General features: G+C 58.7%; 2 protein-coding genes and 1 non-coding gene across 7 annotated transcripts in view; 2 read left to right on the top strand and 1 right to left on the bottom strand.

The window, feature by feature from the left end:
* RAB26 (RAB26, member RAS oncogene family) overlaps positions 1–17132 on the top strand; it is a 39135-nt gene extending 22003 nt beyond the window's left edge. Inside the window, exons 3-9 of the mRNA XM_026085756.1 lie at positions 8416–8457; positions 9582–9648; positions 9804–9856; positions 13309–13374; positions 15057–15113; positions 15577–15653; positions 16214–17132. Of these exons, the coding sequence (XP_025941541.1) occupies positions 8416–8457; positions 9582–9648; positions 9804–9856; positions 13309–13374; positions 15057–15113; positions 15577–15653; positions 16214–16316 (465 nt within the window). The 3' untranslated portion in view covers positions 16317–17132. The remainder of the gene's footprint in view (positions 1–8415; positions 8458–9581; positions 9649–9803; positions 9857–13308; positions 13375–15056; positions 15114–15576; positions 15654–16213) is intronic.
* Positions 17133–20910: 3778 nt separating this feature from the next.
* Positions 20911–20997, bottom strand: LOC112975853. Its single transcript, XR_003256801.1, has one exon. It is a non-coding gene; the product is annotated as a small nucleolar RNA SNORD60 (small nucleolar RNA).
* A 470-nt stretch (positions 20998–21467) lies between these two features.
* TRAF7 (TNF receptor associated factor 7) overlaps positions 21468–22011 on the top strand; it is a 37916-nt gene continuing 37372 nt past the window's right edge. For 2 of the 5 annotated variants that reach the window (XM_026085723.1, XM_026085687.1), the window contains exon 1: positions 21469–21567. The gene's annotated coding sequence lies outside the window, so the exon portion shown is untranslated. Of the gene's footprint in view, positions 21568–22011 lie in introns of all 5 variants that reach the window. The other 3 variants (XM_026085734.1, XM_026085704.1, XM_026085713.1) reach the window with 2 other exon arrangements.

Genomic DNA, 22011 nt, shown 5'->3' with positions numbered 1-22011 from the left:
TCGGTGCTCTAACGAGCAAATTTTGTGCCGCGTCCTACTGTTCTGGGCAGATTTCCATACTGATCCTCAATCCGTTTTCCATAGCTGGTCATTTTTGATGTATAATCTCTCATGCAATATTTTTTCCCCTCTTCCGCAGGAGCTCGCCCTCCTGCTCGTTACGGACGGCGCGTGYGGGACGCGGGCTGGCTGCAAAGCAGAGTCGCCAAACGCGGCGTTCCGTGGTTCCGGCGCGTGCAGCTCGCGACCCGGCTCGCTCCAACGTGCTGCAGCAGCCGCTCGCGTTCCCAAAATAGCGCYGGAGCGTGAGTATCTGCCCGCAGGCACGGCCGAAGTGGAGCGCTCTGCGTGCCGACAGGGATGCGGTGCTGAGCTCTGGGTGCTCAGGCTTTAAACACCAGAGGCTTTGCCGTGGCCAAGGGAGCTCCAGGCGGCAGGAGAAGCAGCAGTGCTCGGACCCGCTGTCCAGCAGCGCTTCCCCTCCGCTTTCTTCCCCTCCGCTTTTTCGTGTGCGTTTGGTGCCGCGTGACTCCGTGCAGCGCGGACCGGGGCCATGCAACGCGCCGGCTTACCCGGACCGTGACGGGGAGCACAGGTCTGTTTGGGGGGAGATGCTCTCCCGGCGGCAATGCTGAGCACGCCTGAGGTTATAATTTTAACCGGCGTTCTTCAGATGTGTCGGGGAGCCACATCTAACTTTTTTCCCACGTTGAAGCCTTGAATGGTTTCAGCAAACAGCTTTTGATTTTTGTCCCTTTAATTGCACACCAAGTTAATCCATGTATCCGATTTAATTTTTAAGGCTTTAAGTAACGAGCTAATGCGTGAAAAGCTGAGAAGAGGTTGGGAGCCCTGACTCCGAGCCGTCTCTGATAGCTGACGGTGGATTTGGGTTGCAGCCTTCGCTAGCGGGGCCGCAGAGCAATCGGGACGCGCGTCAGCCGCTCCCAGTTCGCTTCATCGCTAACGCGGGGCTCTGCTGAGCGGCRGGACTTAAATTCGCCAAAGAAAAGCCGCTAACAAGTTAATCTCTGCGAATGCAACGGGGAGAGGAGGGCGGGATGCGGGGCTGGAGCAGGGCTGTGCCGCGGCTGCAGCCGGCCGCTCCGTCCGTGAGAGCCGCRGGGAAACGCTGCCCTTCCCCGCGGACCGTCTGCACCGGGTAATTCAATTTTCTCTRCCTCGGCAAGGTTCCGACTTTATTTATCTCACATCCGAAGGATTATTTAACTTGGGAAGCGTCTTATTCCTCTGACAAAGGCGCTCTGGGCTTTCTGTTGCAACTCCTGCTAAAAAAAGAAAAAAAAAATTTAATAACACTTTCAAAGCCCCAGTGAAAACGGCATGTAAAAACTGCTTTCATGGGATTGCAACGCCTGGAATGGAGTTAAGGTCGCGGACAGCCTGCGCTGCCTGCTGCTGTGTAGCAGGTGGCATGTTGTGAATATTGCCTCGATTGTATTAAACTAGGCAAGATTAGGAACAAATCATAAACGGCAAAACACCCCTGCTCTCTGCCTGYGGGAGCCGCAGTGCAAGCGCAGCGTGTTGCATATTGCAGTACGTTGAAACATGACTCTTTTTTGTCTTTGGATGCTTATTATGGGTTAATTAAAAAAGCCAGCTGTGTTGTTTGAGGGCAGCGAGCATGGAATTGAACTACAGGTCCTTAAAAAAAGGAAGCTGGGAAAAGGCTCTTTGCCTCGTTCCTGGGGCAGGGCGGCGGGAGCTTGTGCCTATTGCGCGTTTCCTCTGCGGCATTTGGAGGTGGCCTCCCGAAACGGTGCAGCCGGGGTGTCCCTGTTTGGGGCTGCCGTGCCGGCAGGGTCGCTGCCTGCTCCGTGCCGCTGCGCATCCGAACCGCGAGGAGGAGGAGGAAGAGGAGGAAGCCCCTTCTGCCTGGTGCTTCGCTGCCTTTCCCCATGCTTTTCCTTTTTGCACCCAAGTTTTGCCATTGACCTGTGCTTGCTTGCGTTGTTTTTGCGTGAATGGCCGTGAAGCAGATGAGCGAGAACATCCCGCCTCTCCTTTCCGAGGAAAATCCAGCCACACGAGGCGCTTTGGTGGGTAAGTGCTCCAGAACGTGCGGACGGGGCTTGGGGACTAATTGGGCTGCGACTTCTCCGCCTGCTCCGTACCTGCTTTGCTAAAACCCTTTCCTGGTGGTCCGACGCGCGGGAGCCGGCTCTTGGCAAGGCTCGAACGCGCGCGGGAGTTGAGCGTCACCTCGCTAGCACCGTCCCCTCCTCTCCGGGAGGCGCCTGACCCAGCGCGGCGGTGCCGGAGCAGGGTGCAGGGTGCAGGGTGGCATTAGCAGGGCTCCCGCGCGCTCCCTGCCCTGTCCGGCCGGGCACATCTCGGCCTCGAGGCCATGCCGCTGGCTGCACCCCGGCGGGTCGATCCCCACGGGAAAACAGGACTCTGCAAGCGTTAGCCCTGCAGCTCTGCTCTGTTTCGCACCGAGACCCCGTGGGATCTGCTTTTCCCGCGCCCAGGTCCGCACCTCCTCGCTGTTCCTCCAGATTTTAATTAGGTTGAAGTATTCCCTCCCCCCCCCCCCCCCCCCCCCGCTTAAAATGTAGGTCAGTGGTAATTAGTGTGAATCCTGCTGCCGTTAGCTGTGCTTTTAATTAAGCCGCTCCAGAAATCGGCCACCACCTCGGAGGCCGTGCCGCAGCGAGCGGGCGCAGGGACACGTGCCGTTGCTCCGGGGGGGGGGGGTTTGTCTGCCGGCCGTGGCCTGTATTTTGGGTGCCAGGCGCCCCCGCAAAGGCACCGGCGGTCACGGCGTATCGCCAATCCTGCGCCAGACGGATGAAGAGCTCCTGGAGCCAACGTGGAAACGTGGCGCGTTTTCCTCACCGGCGCGGGGTCTGCCGAAAACCGGGAGCGCGGCCGCTTCCCGGGCACCGAGCAGGCAACCCGAAGCACCGGGGAAGACGGCTCTCGAGCGGAGGCGGCGGCTGCTCCTCGCTCCCCGGAGATGAGGAACGCCGGTGCCGTGCCTTCCCTGCACGCCCTGCCGCTCTCGCGCTGACGGATGGCGTCCCGGCCGCAGTCGGAGACGCAGATTTAATGAAGCACTCTACGGAGCGTTTAATTTCTCTTGCTTGAGCCCGGCGTGTGCAAACTGGATGGGAGACGTGTCCGGGAAAGCTCTTCCCTGGCTCCAGGCCCAGGGAGCGCGGGGTTTGCGTGCCGGGCGGTGCAGACACGGATGGGCTCCGGCACGCGAGCCGGCATCGCMTCCGTGCCGCTCCGTGGCGGGCGTTAGGGCTGTGCTTCCCCAGCCTCTCCGTTATCCCCGTCTCCAGTCTCGGCGAGACGTTGCAGCCCCCGGCTCACCCCCAGCGCGGGGTTCCCAGCTCGGGTCTGGCTTGCGGGGAGCAAAATCCCTCCCGTATCTGGGGGGGCGACGGGCCCCGGCGTCGAGCGCGAGCTGCAGCCGGCGCCTGGGTTCCCGGCTCGAACGTGCCAAACAGCGAAACCCTCTGTTTGCAGATCGGCTCGCGGACGAGAGCGGTGGCTCTCGCAGGAAACGTGCCGGGGTGTGAGCAGTGCCGCCGGCTGTGCCGTCCCGGCGGGCGCCCGGGGCCGGGCTCGCCGGCGCGGCAGACGTCAGCCCCAGCCGCCCGCCTGCCTGCGCCCGGCGACTCCGGCTGTCACGCTCCAGACGGCCGCAAGCTGCCTGTCTCTCTAAGAAATTACCTTTGCCTGCCAATACGGATTGTTTTTTTTTTTTTCTCATCAAGCAATGAGGTTTCGGTTATGAAATATTTAGTAGGAACTGGCTGTGCCCAGCTGTTTGTTTACAGCTGCGGCTGCTCCGTGATGGAACCTTCGCGTTCATTTTTGCTTCTTTGCAGCGACTAAGCTAACTTAAAGAAGAGCCGATCGGGAGGAGCCGGGCGAGAGCTGCTGCCTGCGCCGTCGTAGCCGGGAAGGCTTTTTTGCTCATTTAACGGAGCCCCTCGGCGCCCTCCTGCCGTTTTGCGAAGGGCGAAGCGCAGCCCTTCTGCTGCGCTTTGCAGCGCGTGGCCCCGGCCCTCGGGGGCTGCCGCGAGGGCTCGGCTCCTGCGCCTGGCCTCGCCGAGCGTCTGCCGGCCCCCGCACCGCCTCCCCAGCGCCAGGCGCCTTGCAGCAGTCCGCGAGCCGGCTGCCGCTGCTCCCCGGCGCTCGCGGAGCTCTTGGCAAGCCGCCGCTCCCCGGCGCGGCGTTACCCCTCGCGCGGCGGTGCACGCCCCCCTCGCCCGCGGCAGGGCTAATTAAAAAGAAGAAGCCAGCAGCCATCCTGGAAAAAAAGCGTGCAATTATTGTGAAGTATTTTACATGCTAAACCAGGCAAATTACACACATGCGGATATTGAATTAGCGATACCGAGGCTCGGGCGGGGGCGAAGCGGCGCACAGGGCTTTGCACCGGTGCTGCCCGACCCACGGCCTTGCGGGGCTCCGGGTGCCGCTGGAGGCGATGCTCCGGCGGGAGCCGGTGTGCCGGGGCCTGCCCCGCTCCTGGGGACCTCCCGGGTGGGGGCGGGCGACGGGGCCGGCTCTGCACGCTGCTGCGACGTGGCCGCTGCGACGTGGCCGCTGCACCGCTTGCCGTCTTGCCTGCCCATTTCCACACCCTCCCTTTGCTGCTCCGACTCCTCGGCCAAACCACATGTTAAAAACGCGCGCATCTTCGCTATGGAGGGTGCTTTGGCCAGATTAAGTCTGAGGGTTTTGGCTCYGGCACCCCAACAATGTCCTCTCTTGATATTTTGATGTTTTACCAACTCTTTAGAGTCTGCCAGCAAACGCGTGCTGGCACCTGATGCATCACGTCTCGTGCGGCCGGCCGGGTGCCGCTTCGGCAGCGGGTGCTCGCGGCCGCCCGGATGCAGCCAGCCGGGGCCATGCCCGTGGCGGTCCCTGGCTTGGTGGCGGGCGCTCTGAAAACCTGCCCTGCTTTACCCGTAATTCAGGTCCCTCCTGCTGCCTTTAATGAATTTTTGTGGAAAGCAATAAGACTGGAGGGGCTTAATGTGACTTTGTCCTTGAATCTGTTCCATTTTTAATCGGCAGAAAACACCCGGAGTGACAGGGCCACCGGGCTGGGCGCGAAGCTCGTCCCTCGCGAGGGGGCGTTTGGCGTAAAGCTCATCGCGGTCCTGGGCGCAGGGAATTTCCCCCTGGGCAGGAGGCRGCCGGAGACGGTGTCTTTAGGGCTGCCGGCCCAGGGCCTGGCTGGTCGTTGGCTTGGGGGGGGGTTATTTATTTCAGGCTGTGTCCCAGACTTGGGCTCTGCTATGGGCAGCTCCGGTCGCCCATGTGTGTTTGGTTTGGGACGGCGCAGAGCCGGAGCGCAGCGCCCTGCAGCGCCGGCTCCGCTTGTCCGGCTTTCGCGTTGCAGCGCCGTGCCGCCGAGCTGCTCTCGCCCACGATTGCGCGGGTCTCGCTGCGTCCTGGGGCYGAAAGCGGCAAAGCTCGGCCCCTTCGCTCCCAGGGAGGCCCGGCTCGCTGCATCCTCGTCGCTCCCTGCAGCCCCGACATGCTGCAGCCTCCTGCCCAGTCGTGGCCCAGCGGTGCGTGGGGAGAAATCCTCAGCCAAGGGCAGYGGGGCGCTGTGGGGCCGGACCGGACCGCGGTGCTCCCGCGGCATCACGGCGCTGCCGAGCTGCAGGACCGGCCGGCGAGGCTGCAAAGTGCTGGGGACCGTCGGCGCTCTCCGCCGGCCCTCAGCGCCGTTTGGTTTGCAGTGTTCGCAGCTGCACTGCAGCCGCTCGGTGCGTGTGCATGTGTGTGCGTGTGCATGTGCGTATGCATGTATGCATTTGAATAACACCTTCCTTTCTTAGTATTTGCCTGGAACATGGTCCTTTGGGAAAAAAAAAAAGTTTGAAGGCAGGATGAGTTGGAGGGCAGGATGCCACCAGCGCTTCCCCTCGCAGCCTCGGCCTTCCTCCCCAGCCGCCGGCCTCCGCTCCTATTTTTACCGCTGCCGGGGCGGTGAATCGCTCCGCTCCCTCATCCGGGCTGCTGCCTCGGGAGGTATTTATAAACCGCGCTCCCGCTCCCCCGGGCCTGCTTTAGCAGCCTGGGTAAATTTAGCGCGCTCAGCCGCTCCCRGCCTCTCCTGCTCGTCCTTGTTCCTGCCGCTCCGCGAGCGCGGACGTGCGGCAGATGAGCTGCTACCTCTGGCCTAATTAAAAACGTCAAAATAAAACCGAAGGATCCCGCCGGCGGCCGCTGTGCCGGGATGGCGGCACGCGCCCGGTGCTGGCCTCCCGCGGCGCCTGGTAATTGCTGCAGGTTTGCATGCGGCGCGCGAGGATGGCTCCGCTGCGGGGGAGCCGCAGAGAGCATCTGGCGTGCCGGGGCCGCTCTTGGATGGCTCCCGCTTGTTTGCGTGTACGGAGACGCTGAGGAGAGGCTCCACGCGGGAGAGCGCGGTGCACGGCGCGGGACCGCTTCCTCTTCAGGCCCCGTTTCGATCGGCTCGGTGCAGCTCGTCGGGCCGCCGGTCGCTGCCGAGCGGCCCCGGCGCCCGCGAGGTGCAGGGCTCCTCCAGGCAGTTGCAAGRAGTTTCCTGCTGGCTTTGAAAACCAGAGTGAGGATCCGAGCAGCCGGCAACGCTCGGCTGACCCAGCGGATGATTTGAGAGTCACGTCTGGGAGCTCGCAGCGGGAAATGGGGAAAAACGAGTTATTTTCTATAATGCAGTTTCWGCTGTCCAAGCGGGGGAGCAAATTCATTTTGGAAAGGCGCCTTTCCAGGCTGTTTCGTCTGCCGGTCTGGAAGGACTTCAAGAGCTTTAAAAAAAAAAAAAAGAAAAGAGTCCTCAGTAGTTACGTAAAACAGGTAAATACCCGCCGGGGTCTGCATGGGCGGAGAGGGCGGCATTGGCTCGGTCAGAACCGCTCTGAGGTAGCGGAAAGGCTTTGGACGTGCCGGGAGCCGCGGCGCAGGGCTCCACTGAGCACTGGGCTCCGCAGCCGAGCCGCGCGGAGTTACGGCTCCGTGCGCCCGGTTCGTCGTGCCCGAGAGCGCCTGGGGCTGCTGCGAGGAAGCACCGTGCAGCAGCCCGGGCACGCGAACTGCGAGGCCGCATCTTAAAAGTGAGAACAGCAATGCAGCATCTCAAAAATTAGCAATAGTAGTGCGGCCCATGTGCTGCGATACCGTCTGTCTGGGAGGGATGGAGCAACGGCGCTGCGGGACGCCGGGACGCCCCGGAGAGCCGCCGGACAGGGAGCCGTGCCAGGAGCCGGTGGACGGATCGAAAACGAGAAAAGGTTGAGAGAGAGAAACCGGTGCTTGCTGGGAGAAACCCTGGTAAAAATGGCAGGAAGAGGAGTTATTTTTAAGCTGCTAACTGAATACGGAGTGGTTAGCTGCGTCTTTTGAAGGCCGTTAGGACGGGATGCTGGTGCTCGTTAATTTATTGCCAGAGGTCTTCTAGCCTGAGCCGCGCACAAACCTGTAAATCAGCATCGTGCTAAGATTTAAGCATCCAAATACGTGTACCTTGCAGCAGGCGTAGGAAACGATCGTCTCCCTGAGCCGCCCGCGCATCGCTCCAGCGGGCGGCGTGAGCGGGTTACGCAAGCCTAAAAACGAGGAGAGAAAATCATGAATAAATGCAACACCTGCGCGGGTGCCGGATGCAGGCCGGCAGCAGGCAGTGGGCGTCCCTCCCCGCGCAGGGTGCAGCCGCTGCACGCTCGGCCCCCAGCACCCRGCACGGCCCTGCCGCGACCGGGATGCCCCCAGCTCGCTGCGGTCCGGGGATGCTGGGTCGGTGCCGCGTGCCGCCCCGCTCCTCGGCTGTGGGGCGGTTCGTTGCGGCTGCACGGTGTTCGAGTCCTTCCGTGGTGATGCGGGATGGGAAGGTGCCCGTGGTTTTCCTGCCCCGTGTGCGTGCGAGAAGCRGAGGAGGAGGAGGAAGGACCCGGTGACGTTCCCCTGCGGGCACCGGGAACGAAAGCTCCCTGGGAGACGCCAACGAGCGTGTGGCTTTGCTGGTGGRGGCGTTTTTGAAGCCTTGGGGTAAAAGCCCGGCCAAGGAGATGGCAGGATGTAGGGACAAGGCGCCAGCGGGGATGCGGAGGGCATCCCGCCGGCTGCGGGGATGCACAGGGGATCCTGCTGCTCCCGCCGGCCGCGGGGATGCGGAGGGGATCCTGCTGGCCACGGGGATGCACAGGGGATCCTGCTGCTCCCGCCGGCCGCAGGGATGCGGAGGGGATCCCGCCAGCCGCGGGGATGCACAGGGGATCCCGCCAGCTGTGGGGATGCACAGGGGATCCCGCTGCTCCTGCCGGCCACAGGGATGCACAGGGGATCCCGCCGGCTGCGGGAAGCCAGCATGCACCCCGCGATCCGCCGGGCAGCGCGCTCTCCCCTCATCGCTGTTTCTCTTCTCTCTTCCAGAACAAAGTCCTGACGGTGGATGGGGTGAAGGTGAAGCTGCAGGTGGGTTTCCCGCGGCTCGCTGCCGCCGTGGCAGCTCCCTCGCCCCCCTCGGGCCCCGGGGGCTCGGCCGAACCCTCTGCGGGGCTCGGGCCGGGCGTCGCGAACGAGCAGCCCCCAGAGCAGGTCGTGCCAATCTCGATCCTTCGCTTGCAGAGCTGCCGTCGCGTCTCCCACCCTGAGCCCTCCCGGCACCTCCGCTCTCCCCGGAGCGGGAATCGCCTTAGCAGCCGTTTCGGCTGCTCCGTCTCCTCCAAGTGAGCCTAATTGAAGCCCTGGGGCTGCCTCTGCTCCGGGGGAAGCGCGAGGGCTGCGCCGAYGCGTTTCCAAGGAAGGAGATGATTTTCCGAGCTGGCCCTGCGCGTCAGCCCGGTCCGTCTCGTTATCGCTCGGCGAYTGCAGGCGGCGACTGGAGCAGCTGAGGTTGAAGTGGGGCCGCGAGTGCTTCCGCCTGGGGTTTCTGGGCGGGTTCCTGGTTTCCGAACTGCAGAAGTAACGGGGCTCGCGGCTCCTCGAAACCGCAGCCGCGGCCTGTGCAGGGCCCGCTCTGCAGGCTCGAAGCCACGCCGGCCGCGAGGGCGGGAGAGCGGGGCCGGGAGGCCGCCCGCGCGTCCCCTAACGAGACGCGCTCCCTGCCAGCAGCCCGCGCTCCTCCGGCCCCCTGAGATCCGCCTGTTTCTCCGACCTCTTTGCCAGAAGCTAAATAACGACATTAGTGCCGTTCTTCCCCCGATAGGAGCGTGTCGCTCTGGAAACATATCGCTGCATTAAAAACTGATGAATTAAATTAGCGGGTCCCCGCGCATCCATCTGGAGGATGGATTTTCCGATTAAGGWTGCCTTGTAAGCCCTTTGTCACGCGCCGGCGTCTCTGCGGTCAGATGGGCTGGAGAACCAGGAGGTGCCTCTTAAATACTGATTGCGCTTGTCACTTTTCCTGTTGTTGTCCCTGTAAGTGCCCTCCTCTGCTGCAAATGAATCGCGTGCAAACAGAGCAGACCCTGGACTGTTGCTAAAAGGGAAACGCTGAGGGCGCTTTCTGGGGATACCGTGTGCTATTTGGTTTTATATTTATTTTCCAAAGGTTCGGTTGTGTCTCACCTCTCCCCTCCGCTTGTGCCTTCCAGATCTGGGACACGGCTGGGCAGGAGCGTTTCCGCAGCGTCACGCACGCTTACTACCGCGACGCCCACGGTAAGGACGGCCGCGGCCAGCCGCAGCCCTGCCGTCAGCTGCCCCGGGCAAACGCCGCGGTTTTTCCCCGCGCGGTTCCCCCTCGTCGCGGCGTCACGGCCCCGGCGCCGCGGCAGGCACTCGCCGGCGCTAACGGACCTTCCCTCTCTCCGCAGCCTTGTTACTGCTCTACGAYGTCACCAACAAGGCTTCGTTTGACAACATCCAGGTGCGTGCGGCGCCTCTCCCGCCCGTCCCCGCGGTTTTGAGGCAGCGCGGGGGGATTCCGGGCTGGTTTAGTTGATTTTCCCGGTGAGGTTTCGCAGGCAGCTCCCGGCAGGGCCCCGACCTCTCGGCTCTGCCCCAGCGCTCGGCCAAGGATGCCCGCGGCTCTGGCGGCCGGCAAGGCTGGAGGCCGGTTGCCTCCGAGGGTGCCATGCTGGTGACTTGAGCTGTCGCCGTTTCCAAACAGGGTGGGATTAATGCTGAGCACCTGTCTGGAAGCGGGTCTGCTTCCGAGACGCCGGAGGACGTGCAGATGTTTGCTCTTCCCTAGCAAATAAGGGAGGTGACGGATTCACTTCAGCAGCAAATTTATGCTGTGTATAATTGCAGCCTAACCTGGGAAACTTGCTCCGAGTAAATTAGCACTGCCAGATTTAATGAACGAGGTGCTCCCCTCGTGTCTCTTCMACCTTTGCATCCCATCGGCTGAGGCTTGAACTGCGAGGGAAGCCGGACGCCGGGGAGCCACCGCGGGCCTCGGCACGGGGGATGCTCCGCGGGGCCGTGCGCTGGCCCGTGCTGCAGGGTGGCTGCATAGAAACACTGCAGGTGGATGGGGGAAACGGGCTCATCTCCCGCGTGGGCTCGTCTCCGCACGGTTGTCCCTGTGGCATTGGCATCCGTCCCTCGCCCCGGCGGAGCATGCCCCTTCCCGGGGGCCTCACCGGTGGTGTGGTGCTTTCTGCACGAGAGCAGAGATTTTAATTTCCAGAGACAGGAGGAAAATACGTGGGAGTGAAGCTGCTCCTCAGCATCGCAAAGCCACTTCCAATCTCTGCCCCCTGCTCAGTCAAAAAGACTTAATTTCTCTGCCGGGTTAGGATCGCTGCAGCCCGTTAAAGGTCTGCGGTGCAAGAGTCTGGCGGGAAGTTGCCCATTTTTATTACTCGGGCACAACAGGCACCTCCGGTGACGTGGGAGGAGTAAATCCCAGCAGGCAGCAGGGTTTTTTAATCAAAACTCCCGTGGAGTTTTGGTGAGATCTATCCAGTCTCTGCCGTGGGAGCTGTGTCACCTGCGTCCCCCGTCCCCAGCATCACGCGGTGAAGTGTCCCGCTGCGTGGCAGGGGGCCGGGGCAGCCCAGGAGGGTGCTGGGGACCGCAGACGTGGCTTGGTGCTGGGGCTGGTGGCTTTTGCAGCAGCCGCAGCCCTCCGGCCCCCTGCGGAAGCGGGGTGCCCTGGGGCTTGCAGCGGGGCCGGCGGCCGAGGTGCACGCAGGGTCCCTCCCCGGGGGGYTGGTAAATTCAGCAGAGGAGTGCGAGCGAGGGGCGGCCGCTGGGGCGGAGCAGGGGGCAGAAGGGCCTTACTTTGGGCCGATATCCCCCCCCCCGGGTCCGCTGCAGTGCCAGCCGGGGGAGCAGGACGCCGGCTCCCCGGCGGTGCGGGCGTCTGCGTTTGCTGCCCGGCGCAGCAGGAGGGAGGCAGCCGGCGGCGAGCGTCCYGGGCGCACAGAGCCGCTGGCCACCCCCGGGCCGGCTAAGCCATCGCGAGCGGGAGTTTTATGAGGCCCAGCAAGGCAGGGAGCAATTAGCCCTGAGTAAACAGGATGTAATTGCTGATGTCCTGGACGCAGAGAACGTGGTGTACGTCTCCTGCGAGCCGCCGCGCTCCTGCACRGTTGTGCCGCACCGGAGGGCTGGGAAGGGCTGCGGTGGCATCCAGAGCCGGGCACAGGGTGACGCCACCAGCTCAGCTGCCTCCTGGGATGATCCTGCAGCGGTTTCACCCTGGCAGCTCTGTTGTGTCGGATGCCCCGGGCTGCCCAGGGACGTCTCCGCTCTGGAGCGCTCCTTCCAGCGGCAGCCCCGCGCTGCTGCCAGCTCCCTGCGCCCGAGCGGCCCGCGAGGCCCCCGCGGAGGACGGGCACGTCCCAGCGCCCCGCTCCGGCGCGGTGAGCGTTGGCACCAGGGATGTTCCCTGCGCCAGCGCGTGGGACTGGGCATTGGCTGACGACCGTGTTTCCCGTCTGCGCGGAGCCTAACGAGCCGGATGGCGCAAGGGGAGGCATCTGCTGCCGAGCGTAATGGAGCGAGCGTCGGTCATTAGGCAGGCTCTGGTTTTGTGCTGAGGTTGCGATCCTTCAATGAGGTGGAAAATCGCTCGGAGATCTCGCTCCGCTGCGTAACTTGGCCCCGTCTGCAGCTGGGAGGCAGCGAGCRGCCCTGCTCCGGTACCGCGGGCAGGAAGCGCTTGGCATTTGCTGGATGGTTTTGATAAAATGACGGAAAACGAGCTGCATCTGCAAACGTTGGCCGTCTCTGGTCTCCAAAACGCAGCAGCTCGTCGCCTGCAGGACCTGGGCTCTCGTTTCCCCACTGCCTTTCGGCGCGCTCGCTCTCATGGTTTCTGGTGGAGGGCTGGGCTGAGCAGCGCTGCGGCGATGCCGAAATGAAAAGCAGTTACAGTCGCTGCTCAGCCAGGGTCTACCAGGAAATGGAGGGGTTTTAAATAACAGTGGAGCGAGCGCATTTCAGAAAAAGCTGTAGCGAGGAGCGCGGAGCTAATAACGTAGTAACGCTGCACCCCCGTCGTGCCGCGGAGGATGGCGCACGCTGGCAGAGATCCCCAGCTGCAACACGGCCCGGGAGGACGTTCTCCGTCTGCAGGAAAATTAAAGCCCTCGCTTGTGGCGTGGGGATTTTCTTGTTCTGCTGTTAYGATGGTGATTTTCCCCAATAACAAAGCTTTCCAAGAGCGTGGGATGGGGGTTCAGGCCTCGCAGCGGGCAAAGAGAAGCAGCGCTGAGCAGGCTTAGTCTTAATGTCCCAACCGAGGGTGGAACTTGGGTTAAAGCCCTGCAAGTGCCTGTGATCAGACTGAGCGTGCAGCAGGGTCGAAAGGCTGCCGTCATCCTTGAAAAAACGGGACACGTTCGGCTGCTGGAGTGGGATGCCGGGTTTGCTCAGAAAAGCAGGTCCCTCGGGGCTCGGCCTCGGCGCTGCAGCCAGCAGGGCCCCTTTGGGAAAGGGTGTTTCTGGGACCAAGTCACTGCCACCGCTGGGTGGTTTGCGGTGGATTTCTCATCCTAAAAAAAGGAGGTTGTTTTTTTAACTGCTCACAGCTTGTTTGGACACAGCAGCTCCTCTCCCCAGGGTACTGCTGACTTGCAGGTGATTTGTGGGACCTGGCTGCTCCTTCCCTGCAGTTCCTGCCACGCACAGCTGAATTTCTGAGCTGGGTTTGCCATTTCGCCTCTACCTCCCAGCTATTTCCTCCCCTTGTCCAAGTAAAATGTGTACAGAGCCCCCCATGTTGCTTGGTTATGGTGGTATTTCCGTGGAAGTTTCCTGGTGGCCTGGGAACCGGCCCCGCTGCAGCCTGCTTCCCTCCCGTCATCTTCCTCGCGGAGCTGTTGCTAACGCGCTGTGTGGTCTCCCTGGTTGTTTCCCTCGTAGGCTTGGCTGACGGAGATTCATGAATATGCGCAGCAAGACGTGGTCCTCATGTTACTGGGAAACAAGGTGAGCCAGGCCCTGGCGGGAGCTGACGGCTTTGCTGGAGCCTCCTCTTCCTCCCGCGGGGGCGACCCCCGACGGTCCCACGACAGCGGGAGCAGGAGCCACGCTGCAGAAGTGCATTAAGGGTTTGCACTGGTGGGAAACCTGTCCCTTATGGGGATCAGGTCTCCAGAGCCACTGCCACCCTTGGGAAGGTGCCCCATTTCCTTGCGGTCACGTTGCTGCCAGTGGCACGAATTTGCCAAGCGGAGCTAGCAGCATGCTGTTCCCCTGGGAGCGGGGAGCCTTGCCGACACCRTCTGTGACTGTGCCCTTCCTGCAGAGGGGCCTTCCTGGGGCTCCATGGGGGACATAATTCCTAGTTAGCAGTAGGTCATAGGCAAGAAGATGCAGAAACCTGTTGTCTGTCCTGGGGTTGCTGCTCGCTCTCAGGTTTGTGAACTCCGAGTCTGGGGGGAGCCGCTCTCCTATGTCCATTTCTGTTTGCCGAAATCCAAGCGGCTCCCACCTTCCCTCTCCCCAGTACGAAGCTTGGAGCCCCTGAACATGGTGTTGCTGGGTGCCACCAGGCCACGTTTACCTGAGCTCCTTAGGGTGAGCCTTGGGTAGCTGGAGGTCGCATGCTGGCGGACACAGGCCCTGGCCGGGCAGCGTACTGACTTGAGTCCTGCATGCTGCCTTGCTTTCCCCCCCCCCCCCCCCCCGCCGGAATGGCCTTGCTTTGTGCACAAGAGCTGAGCGGCAAGAACGTTACAAAATCCCTCCTGGGAATACTGAATTTGAGTCCAAGCATTTGAAATGGAAGGAATCTCTCTTGTGTTCATCCAGATCTCATAGCCTGCAAATCCCGACTTAGCCTCCTGGTTTCTCCTTGCAGGAGTAGCTGCAGTGCTGCTGGTTTTTCCCCCCCTTGCTGATGTAGGAAAGTGAGCATTTTCTTCTGCCTCACCCGGGTCCGCGAAGATGAGCCTGATAGGGAGGCACAAATCCATCTGAGCACACATGCAGCAGAGATTTACATGCTGGCCTGCTCATCTGTTCGAGCACCCAGAAACCCGGGGAAGTTCACGTGTGCGTGAGCCTTCCCAGAGCCGGAGACGTGCTGTCTCCCAGGACGTGGCACCCCGCAGCCTCACCTTGCCTTTCCAGCTTGCGCTGTAGATGTGAAAAGCTGTGCAGGCTGTGGCAGAAAGGCAGGACGAGAGGAGATCCAAGGCCATTGCTCTGCAAGGACTGAACTTTCAGCCAACGAGCCCAAAGCCTGGTATGGGCATGAGTTAGCAAAGCTTTGCTGGGTGCTTCCCCCCAACCGCAGACTTGCCCCGTCCTAATGAGCAGACCGAGGCAACAGAACAGGTTGTTCAAAGCTAAGTTAAAAGCGGGTTCCTAGGGCTCCCGTTGTCTGATCAATAGACCATGGAGCCTTTGCAGGACAATACCTGGAACGGGAGAGGGAATGCAGCCACAGTCCTCCTGTGGCTTCCTGTCTCCAGCCATCCAGGATGCTCTTTTGGACATATGGATGGGAGAAAAGATTCCTGTTAAAAAATAATTCAATGTTTGTGCTTGGGAGAGAGCATGGAGGCAAGGGAGGGTATGAGGAGGGGAAGCAGGGGGACGGGGAGATCGCCTAATGCTGACCTTCCAGATAATCTGAAATTGTTCTTTGTTGTTACTGTTGGTAGGTGGATTCAGCCCAGGATAGAGTGGTGAAAAGGGAAGATGGAGAAAAATTAGCCAAGGTATGTGAGTTGTCTGTGTGCCACAATGGTCACTTGTTACATGCTCTTACTTGGGATGAACAGTATACCAGCTCAGTGGCTAGCTGGAGACCAGCCTAACCCAAAATACATCTGGGAGCACTTCACTTTTATTCATCTCGCTCTCTTCTCCCTTCTTGTCTGCTGGTCTTCCTTTATGCTTCCACTACTGTTTTGCACTTCGCTGTCCTCTGAAGTTATTTCTGAAGCTCTGTAGAATAAACATGTTAGCTGTGAACCCTTGCAACCTCCCTGGGTTTTTTCCTACCCGCCACAGCAAGAGCTCTTCTCTCCCAAACCAGCTTCTGAAAGCCCTGCTGCAGCCCTCCCCCCCCCCCCCCCCGAGCTGGCTGGGTTTGCTGGGGCTCTGCATGCAGCCAGGAGCTCGCGTGCCTGTGGACAGATTGAGCGACATTTCTGATGCCACGTATGTCTTGTCCTGCAGGAATACGGAGTGCCCTTTATGGAGACCAGCGCAAAAAGTGGCTTAAATGTTGAATTAGCGTTCACAGCCATTGCAAAGTAAGTGAACTGTCCTCCTGCCATGCTGAACGCCTTTCCCATGGAAGTGACAGCAGCACAAGTCCTCTGTCCCCCCCAGTCGCTGCCAGGCAGATTATCCAGTGCACAGGCTGTTGCAGGCAGGCAAACCCTCTGCTCAGCCACCCCCGACACAGCGGTCTGCATTACCGCCCGTGGAGGCACCCAAGGATCAGACAGCGCTTCACGTGCCCTTCACATCTTTGTTCAAATCAGCTAGTGCTGCAAGAGCAAGTTCTGAGGAACAACCAGTTAAAAACCACTGAAGGTGAAGGCTAGCATTATCATGCACCTTTTTATTCTCTGGGCTCCCACCTGAAGCTCCTGTGCTGGAAAGTACTTAACCATGTCACGTGAACTACCAAATGTCTCATCCGTGGGTATTTAAGTAAACCATTGGACCAAATCATAGTTCAACTGAGAGCTGGTCCAGGCAGTTTAGAAGTAGGCGGTGCTGGTGGCTTCTCGTTGGGTGGTTTGCTTCTTGCATTGTGAGTCCCACTGTTGGGCAGAAAAGTAACCTCTGTTTCCCCTTCCTGCAGGGAACTGAAGCACAGGTCCATGAAGCTGCCCAATGAGCCCAAATTCAAGCTCCATGACTATGTGAAGAAGGAAGTAAGAGGCTCGGGCTGCTGCAGATCCTAATGTGCTTGGTGCATTTGTACAGAGACTCATGCCAAGTGTTCATGTGCCGCGCTCTCTCCTCGTGGACAGTGTGTGCATGTCTGTCTGTTGTGTCTGTATCTGCATAAAAGGTGAGCTGAGACATGTGGAATGAAAGCAGTAGCAGAAAAAGCTCTTTCCAGCCAGCCCTGACGCTGGCCGTGCTGCAGCCACGTTCCAAGCGCTGCTGTCCGAGCCCCCGTAGCATTCATCGCACACTGCGAGTGCTTCGGGTCCCCCCAGGGAAACAGGCCTTTCCCACACCAGTCGCTGCAGGCCAGTCCGCTCCTGGATTGCTCGTAGTTGCTCTCCTGACACAGGTTCGCTGTAGAGGTTCAGGAGGAGACTTGTGGAGGCTCAGGCCTCGCCGTAAGTCAGAACTCCTTCCAGGGCCACGGGCAGTCATTAGACCTGTTTCCCCACCAGCTCAATGGGGGTAATACTCGGCAAGGAGCATTGTGGGAGTTCTTTAATGTTAATACAGTGCTGTAAAAAGCTAAGTGTTGCGTGACCAAGGAGAATGCCTTCTCCCCAAACAGCTGGGTAAGAAAATATCCTGAATTCAGTTTTCTTCTCCCGTATACCTGGAATTCACCTCTTGGCGAATTCACCCTCTTGGCCTGGGGCACATAGGAAAGCTTTGTTTTCAAGGCAACCATTTTTGTAATTGCTTACTTATGTCAATCCTTCACGTGTTGTAACATACCTTCCTTGATGAAGATTTCTGCCTTTCTGTGCAGAGCTTAGATGTCTGTTTGAGTAAGCTCCTGCAAACATATCTGTTGTACAGAGAATTCCTAACTGTTTATCTATCTGTTTGATAAAGGCATTGGTTCTCCATTACTGCAGTTTCTAGTATTTCAATTGAGAAGAAATCTAATGTATTGCAGCTTATTCTGAATACCTTAATGTAAGTGTGATAGCATTTTTAGATTGCAACACTGCTTTGTTATCTTCAGGGTTCTCTTGGGATAGCTCGTTCTTTTAACTGAAGAAAGCGGAGGAGAATGCTCTAGGCATTGATTGTACAGGTTTAAGAATCTTGTGCCAGCACTCTGGTGGAATCCTCACCCCTTATTTCTGTGCTAGGCATTTGGCACTTTCAACTGCTCTTCTAAGTATAAATGTGAATTTGGATGAAACGTTTGGCCATTGGCAATTTTCTCAAGCTGCAGGTATTTGCAGATTCCACATGCATGACATCCAGGTRCCCGTTCCATCGAACCTCCCTGCACTGCCTTAAATGGTCCACTACACAATAAATCAACCATTGACCCTTTCCAGATGCCAGCAAAGCGTTGGCTTCATCAGCAGTTAGTTCAGACATACTTGCCCCCTGCCTTGCCTGGGGTGTTTGCTTGAGCTACAACCCTGCATTCTTTAAGCGCAGGAAAGTCCCTCTGCAGCTGCTGCATGCTTGAGGCACGCAGGATTCAGGCGGGCAATGAGGCAAAGGAGTCCTCAGAGTTGCACTTTTCCTCCATCAGCTGTGTTAAAATGAGCAGTGCACAAAGAACTGGTACTTACAGCTGCTCTTTCAGGCAAGTCCAGCACGGTAACAGTATGAGAAAGGGTCCTAAAATATACTACTCAGAACACAGCACTTTTTCTTAAATAGCTTTTACAGAGAGGCACATCTTTTCATTTTTTGATTTAAAAGTGTGGATGAAGCTCTAAGCAGCAGTTCTTCCAAAAGTTTAGGAGATTATCGGTTGAAAGGCTGTTCCTGCAGGAATTATTCACAGTGAACAGTCTAGAGCAGATCCTTGCTGCATGTGCTAGCATAGCAGGACTATACAGGCGTGTATTATTGGACAGTGCCTGCTCCCTACTGGCAGCACCGAGTATAGACTTTGGGGAAACAGCGGTCAGGCCTCCTCAAGTTTCACATTATCGAGGCCTCATTTACTCTTTCCCCCAACAATTACCCAAGGCCACAGCAAGGACCAGTGAAGAGCAAGTGCTGCAGCACCTTCAACAGGCAGGCAGGTGGCCTTTGTGGCATTAACCAGGGAGATCACATTCAGATGCTAAGAGCCACTGTGTCCCCTGCAGAAGATCCCAGGGGACAGCCAGCATTTGCATAGCTGCTCTTACCAGAGAGCAGAAAATCCATCCATCCATCCCGCAGTGAAGACATCCAGTGAAATGGCAGAACTCTCTTCAGATTCACCCACACTGAAAAGTGGTCATGCCTGCTTTACATTAGCCTACAATTTCTCTCTTAAAAATTGTTTGCACTTTGCAACACAGGGAACGATCTGCAAGTTAATTGAGCACCACTGAGAAGTGAGCAGTAATCTGGGTAAAACTGTTTCATGCTGCTTTGGTAAGCTTTGCTGTGCTCCTGTATCTGCTACTTAATTAGCATCTCTTACATGAAGCTGCTTATCTTACAACCACCTCCATTCTCTTCCTGGGCTGTTTAACATAAGCTTGCTGGCTGCAGTTAAAAAAAMCCCACGATGAGTGGAATTTTCTGTAAGCCCTGGCCTTACAAAGTACCAGTATTTTTGGTATCACAGCTTACACAGCTGTGCAAGGGCCAGCCCAGCAGAGATGCACAGGAGAGGAGTCGAGCAGTTCAAATACCATGGATCTGTTCCCCAAATCTGCCTTCAGCACCTTATTTTGAGAATTAACCTAGCAGTGTAACGGCAGCTCTTCTCCTAAGGTGCCAGTCGCTACCCTGAAAGCTACAGGTAGTCTACTGGAAGGGAAGAAGAATCAGCAGTATGCTTCTGATACTCCACTTCTATCAGAGTTGTTGCCTTTCCTTTTTCTAGCAGGGCAGAAGCCTTGCATCTTGCCATCTTGAAGAAAAAGCTGACAACTTTTACCTTCCTTCTTGAGTGTGGGAGCAAAACCAATTAAAAAACGTATCTAAATAGGAAAGATTTAAATGCCACCCTTTGAAGGGCTTTAAATATGCCTGTTGGGAGCTAACTTTAATACAGCAGAAACATCCCAACTGTATTTGTGTCATTTCCCAATGATGCACCTAACTTTAAGTGACACTCAACACCCACCGCTACCCAACTAGTTCCCTGTATGCTACTTGTCTCGTAATGCCTGCATACTAACCTTGCCTTTAAATCCCTCTTCAGACTGTTTTCTGTCATCTTTTTTACATGGGCCTTTACTGCCACCAAGTGATGAAGAATTGCTAGTACATTCAAAGAAGCCTAAGGACTCAGCATTACAAGCACTTCTAGTTTTTGCTGGCTCTTGTTTACAGCTTTTGTTTCATTCCTGTTAATAAAATTTTTTAATAACCTTTGTGGCTACAGTGGAATTTTGATTATTCTGTATCTCACATACACACCTGTATTACTGAATCAAACAGTTCAGCTCATTCTTGAACCTCTCTAGACTAACTTCTTCCATTACCAGTATGGGTTCAGCTGCTCCAATGCAACCAGTCAGAATTAAATGAACACAGACTAGGGTTAAGCTGTAGTGCACATTTTAAAATGTTCTGGTTCTCTAAAATTAAGTAGGAATAGTAGAAATGGTCTGCTAGGTACCCAAATTCAAGGCTCAGAGCTGGTCTGAGGTTTTACATGCCACCCATGGGATTTATGAAGAACAAAAATAAAGYTTAGCAAAACAACTTTATTGAAAACTTTATTAAAACTTAAAGCTGTAAAATTAGCCTTATACAGAAGCCAAATTAGAAACACAGCAGCAAACAACTGGGAAAAAACAGTACCTGAGCAGCTCATAATAGTCCCAAAGCAGCTGGTTAGTACCAAGGACTCCCAGATATGGATTAGAAGTATCCACACAACAGTCTAGTACTAGTGTCCACACACACTGTGAAAACTGCTGCCTATGAATTCTTTCACTTACGCACATTTTTGCATCCCCTACCTGCCATTCCTTTTGCCTTAAGCCACTCGCTCATTGACAACAATTGCTTTTGACTGCTTGTATTTTGGGCAGTTTTGCAGCTACTTCTTTGTGTTTAGAAACTGCCCTGAGCCCCAAACTGTACAGGATCAAAACCAGCAGCTCACTGCTTGATACAGCAACCCTAGAGGAAACCCTCTTTTTGCCCAGTGTATTTTTAAGCTGTATGCAGATCTGCATCACTTGTTCTGCTCCGGAGCTCCCAGCCTACGCTACGCATAGAATAACAAGTATTTTAAGGCCACGAAGTAGTTATTCCAGCCACAGCTTCCCGCTTTCATTTGTCCTGAAATCCACTCGGGCTTTCCCTACAGCTGTAACTTCCCTGAAGTAACTTACAGGCGAACAGTCCCCCCGCGTGTGCTTCAGTACCGCTTCCCAGCGTTGTGAGCTCGAGACGGGCCGAAAATACCGCGTTTTACCAGCTCAACTCTATGAACGAGTCGTCGCCGCTGCCCGGGCTCAGGTAGGGCCCGGAGGGGAGCCGGCGCCAGCCCCGGCCGCCCCGCGCTGCGCCGCTCTCCGCTCCCGCCTCGCCGTCCCTCGGGCCGCCCGCGGGCGGCGCCCGCCGGTCCGAGCCGGTTCCCGCCGCGCCCTGAGGAGAGAGAAGGCCGCGCGGTGAGAGCGGGCCGCGCTGCCCGGCCGGCCCCGCCGCGGCTCCCTCGAGCCTCAGCCGCGGAGCGTCAGCAGGGGCCGCGGCCGCCCGCCGCCCTCAGACGAGGTGTCAGAAGGTCAGTGATCATCACCGGCTCGCCCCGGTCCCGCTCCCGCCCCTCGCCCGCACCGCCCGCATCTTTCTCACCTCGCCATTGGAAAGGCCAGCGCGTGCTCTCGCTGGAGCCTTTATAGGCTCCCCCCCCGCGTCGCCATTGGGCAGCCTCCCTGCAGGCACAGCCAATCGCGAGCAGTTGGGGTGATCGCCACCCCACCTCTCCCGGCGCTCATTGGTCGCTGCTGCGCCCTCGCTCCAATGGCGCCGCGCGGCGTAGCGTGGCCCGAGGTGGTGCTCTTCCGCCTTCCGATTGGCCCCCTGGAGGAGGAAGAGCGAGGCCAGTAGCAACAGTGGTTGTAGCATAGACTGACCGGAGACGCGCCAACCAGCGCGGGGCGGCGAGGGCTTCTGGGAATTGTAGTCCTAACGTCACCAAGGCTCGTCAGGAGCCGGCGGAAGGCTGGAGGGCAGGACTACAAGTCCCGAGGAGCGCGGGGCGCGGGGCTTCCGGCCCGGGCAGGCAGCTGAGCCCGTAGCGGAGCGGGGAGCAGGCCGGGGCCGCGATGTGCCGGGACCGGGCACCGGCGCTCCGGCCGCCGCCGCTACCAGGTGCGAGCGGGGCCGGGCCGGGCTGGGGGGGGGCCGGGGCCGAGGGGACCCCCGGGGGGCTGAGGGCAGCCGGACCAGGCCGGGGCCGAGGGGAGCTCCCTGAGGGGAGCCGGGCCGGGGGCGCTGGGCCGGGGGCGCTCGGCGGAGGCGGCGGCGGGGTCGGCGGTTGCCCCCGCTCCGGGAGGCGCCGTGGCGGCTCCCCCGGGCTGACCGGAGCCCCGGGGGCAGCGGGGAGCTGCAGCCCGCCTGGCAGCACCGCCGTGCTTTCTTCCTCCCCCTTCCCTGGATTTTCTTTTTGTAACTCGGCGTAGGTGTCTGTGATCTCCCTAACGCTCAGGGGAGCTGGCGCGCTGCGCCGTCAGTCCTGCCCGGCTCTTGCTTCCCTCAGCGAGGCCGCCTTCCCTTCGCTGCGGGCTCTTTGATTCACCTGGTCGCGGGGCACGT

Source organism: Apteryx rowi, unplaced genomic scaffold, assembly GCF_003343035.1.
Source record: "Apteryx rowi isolate R43461 unplaced genomic scaffold, aptRow1 scaffold_119, whole genome shotgun sequence".
NCBI classification, from domain to species: domain Eukaryota; kingdom Metazoa; phylum Chordata; class Aves; order Apterygiformes; family Apterygidae; genus Apteryx; species Apteryx rowi.
The sequence above is the reverse complement of the archived record's forward strand: the minus strand, read 5'-3'. Positions and strand labels throughout refer to the sequence as shown.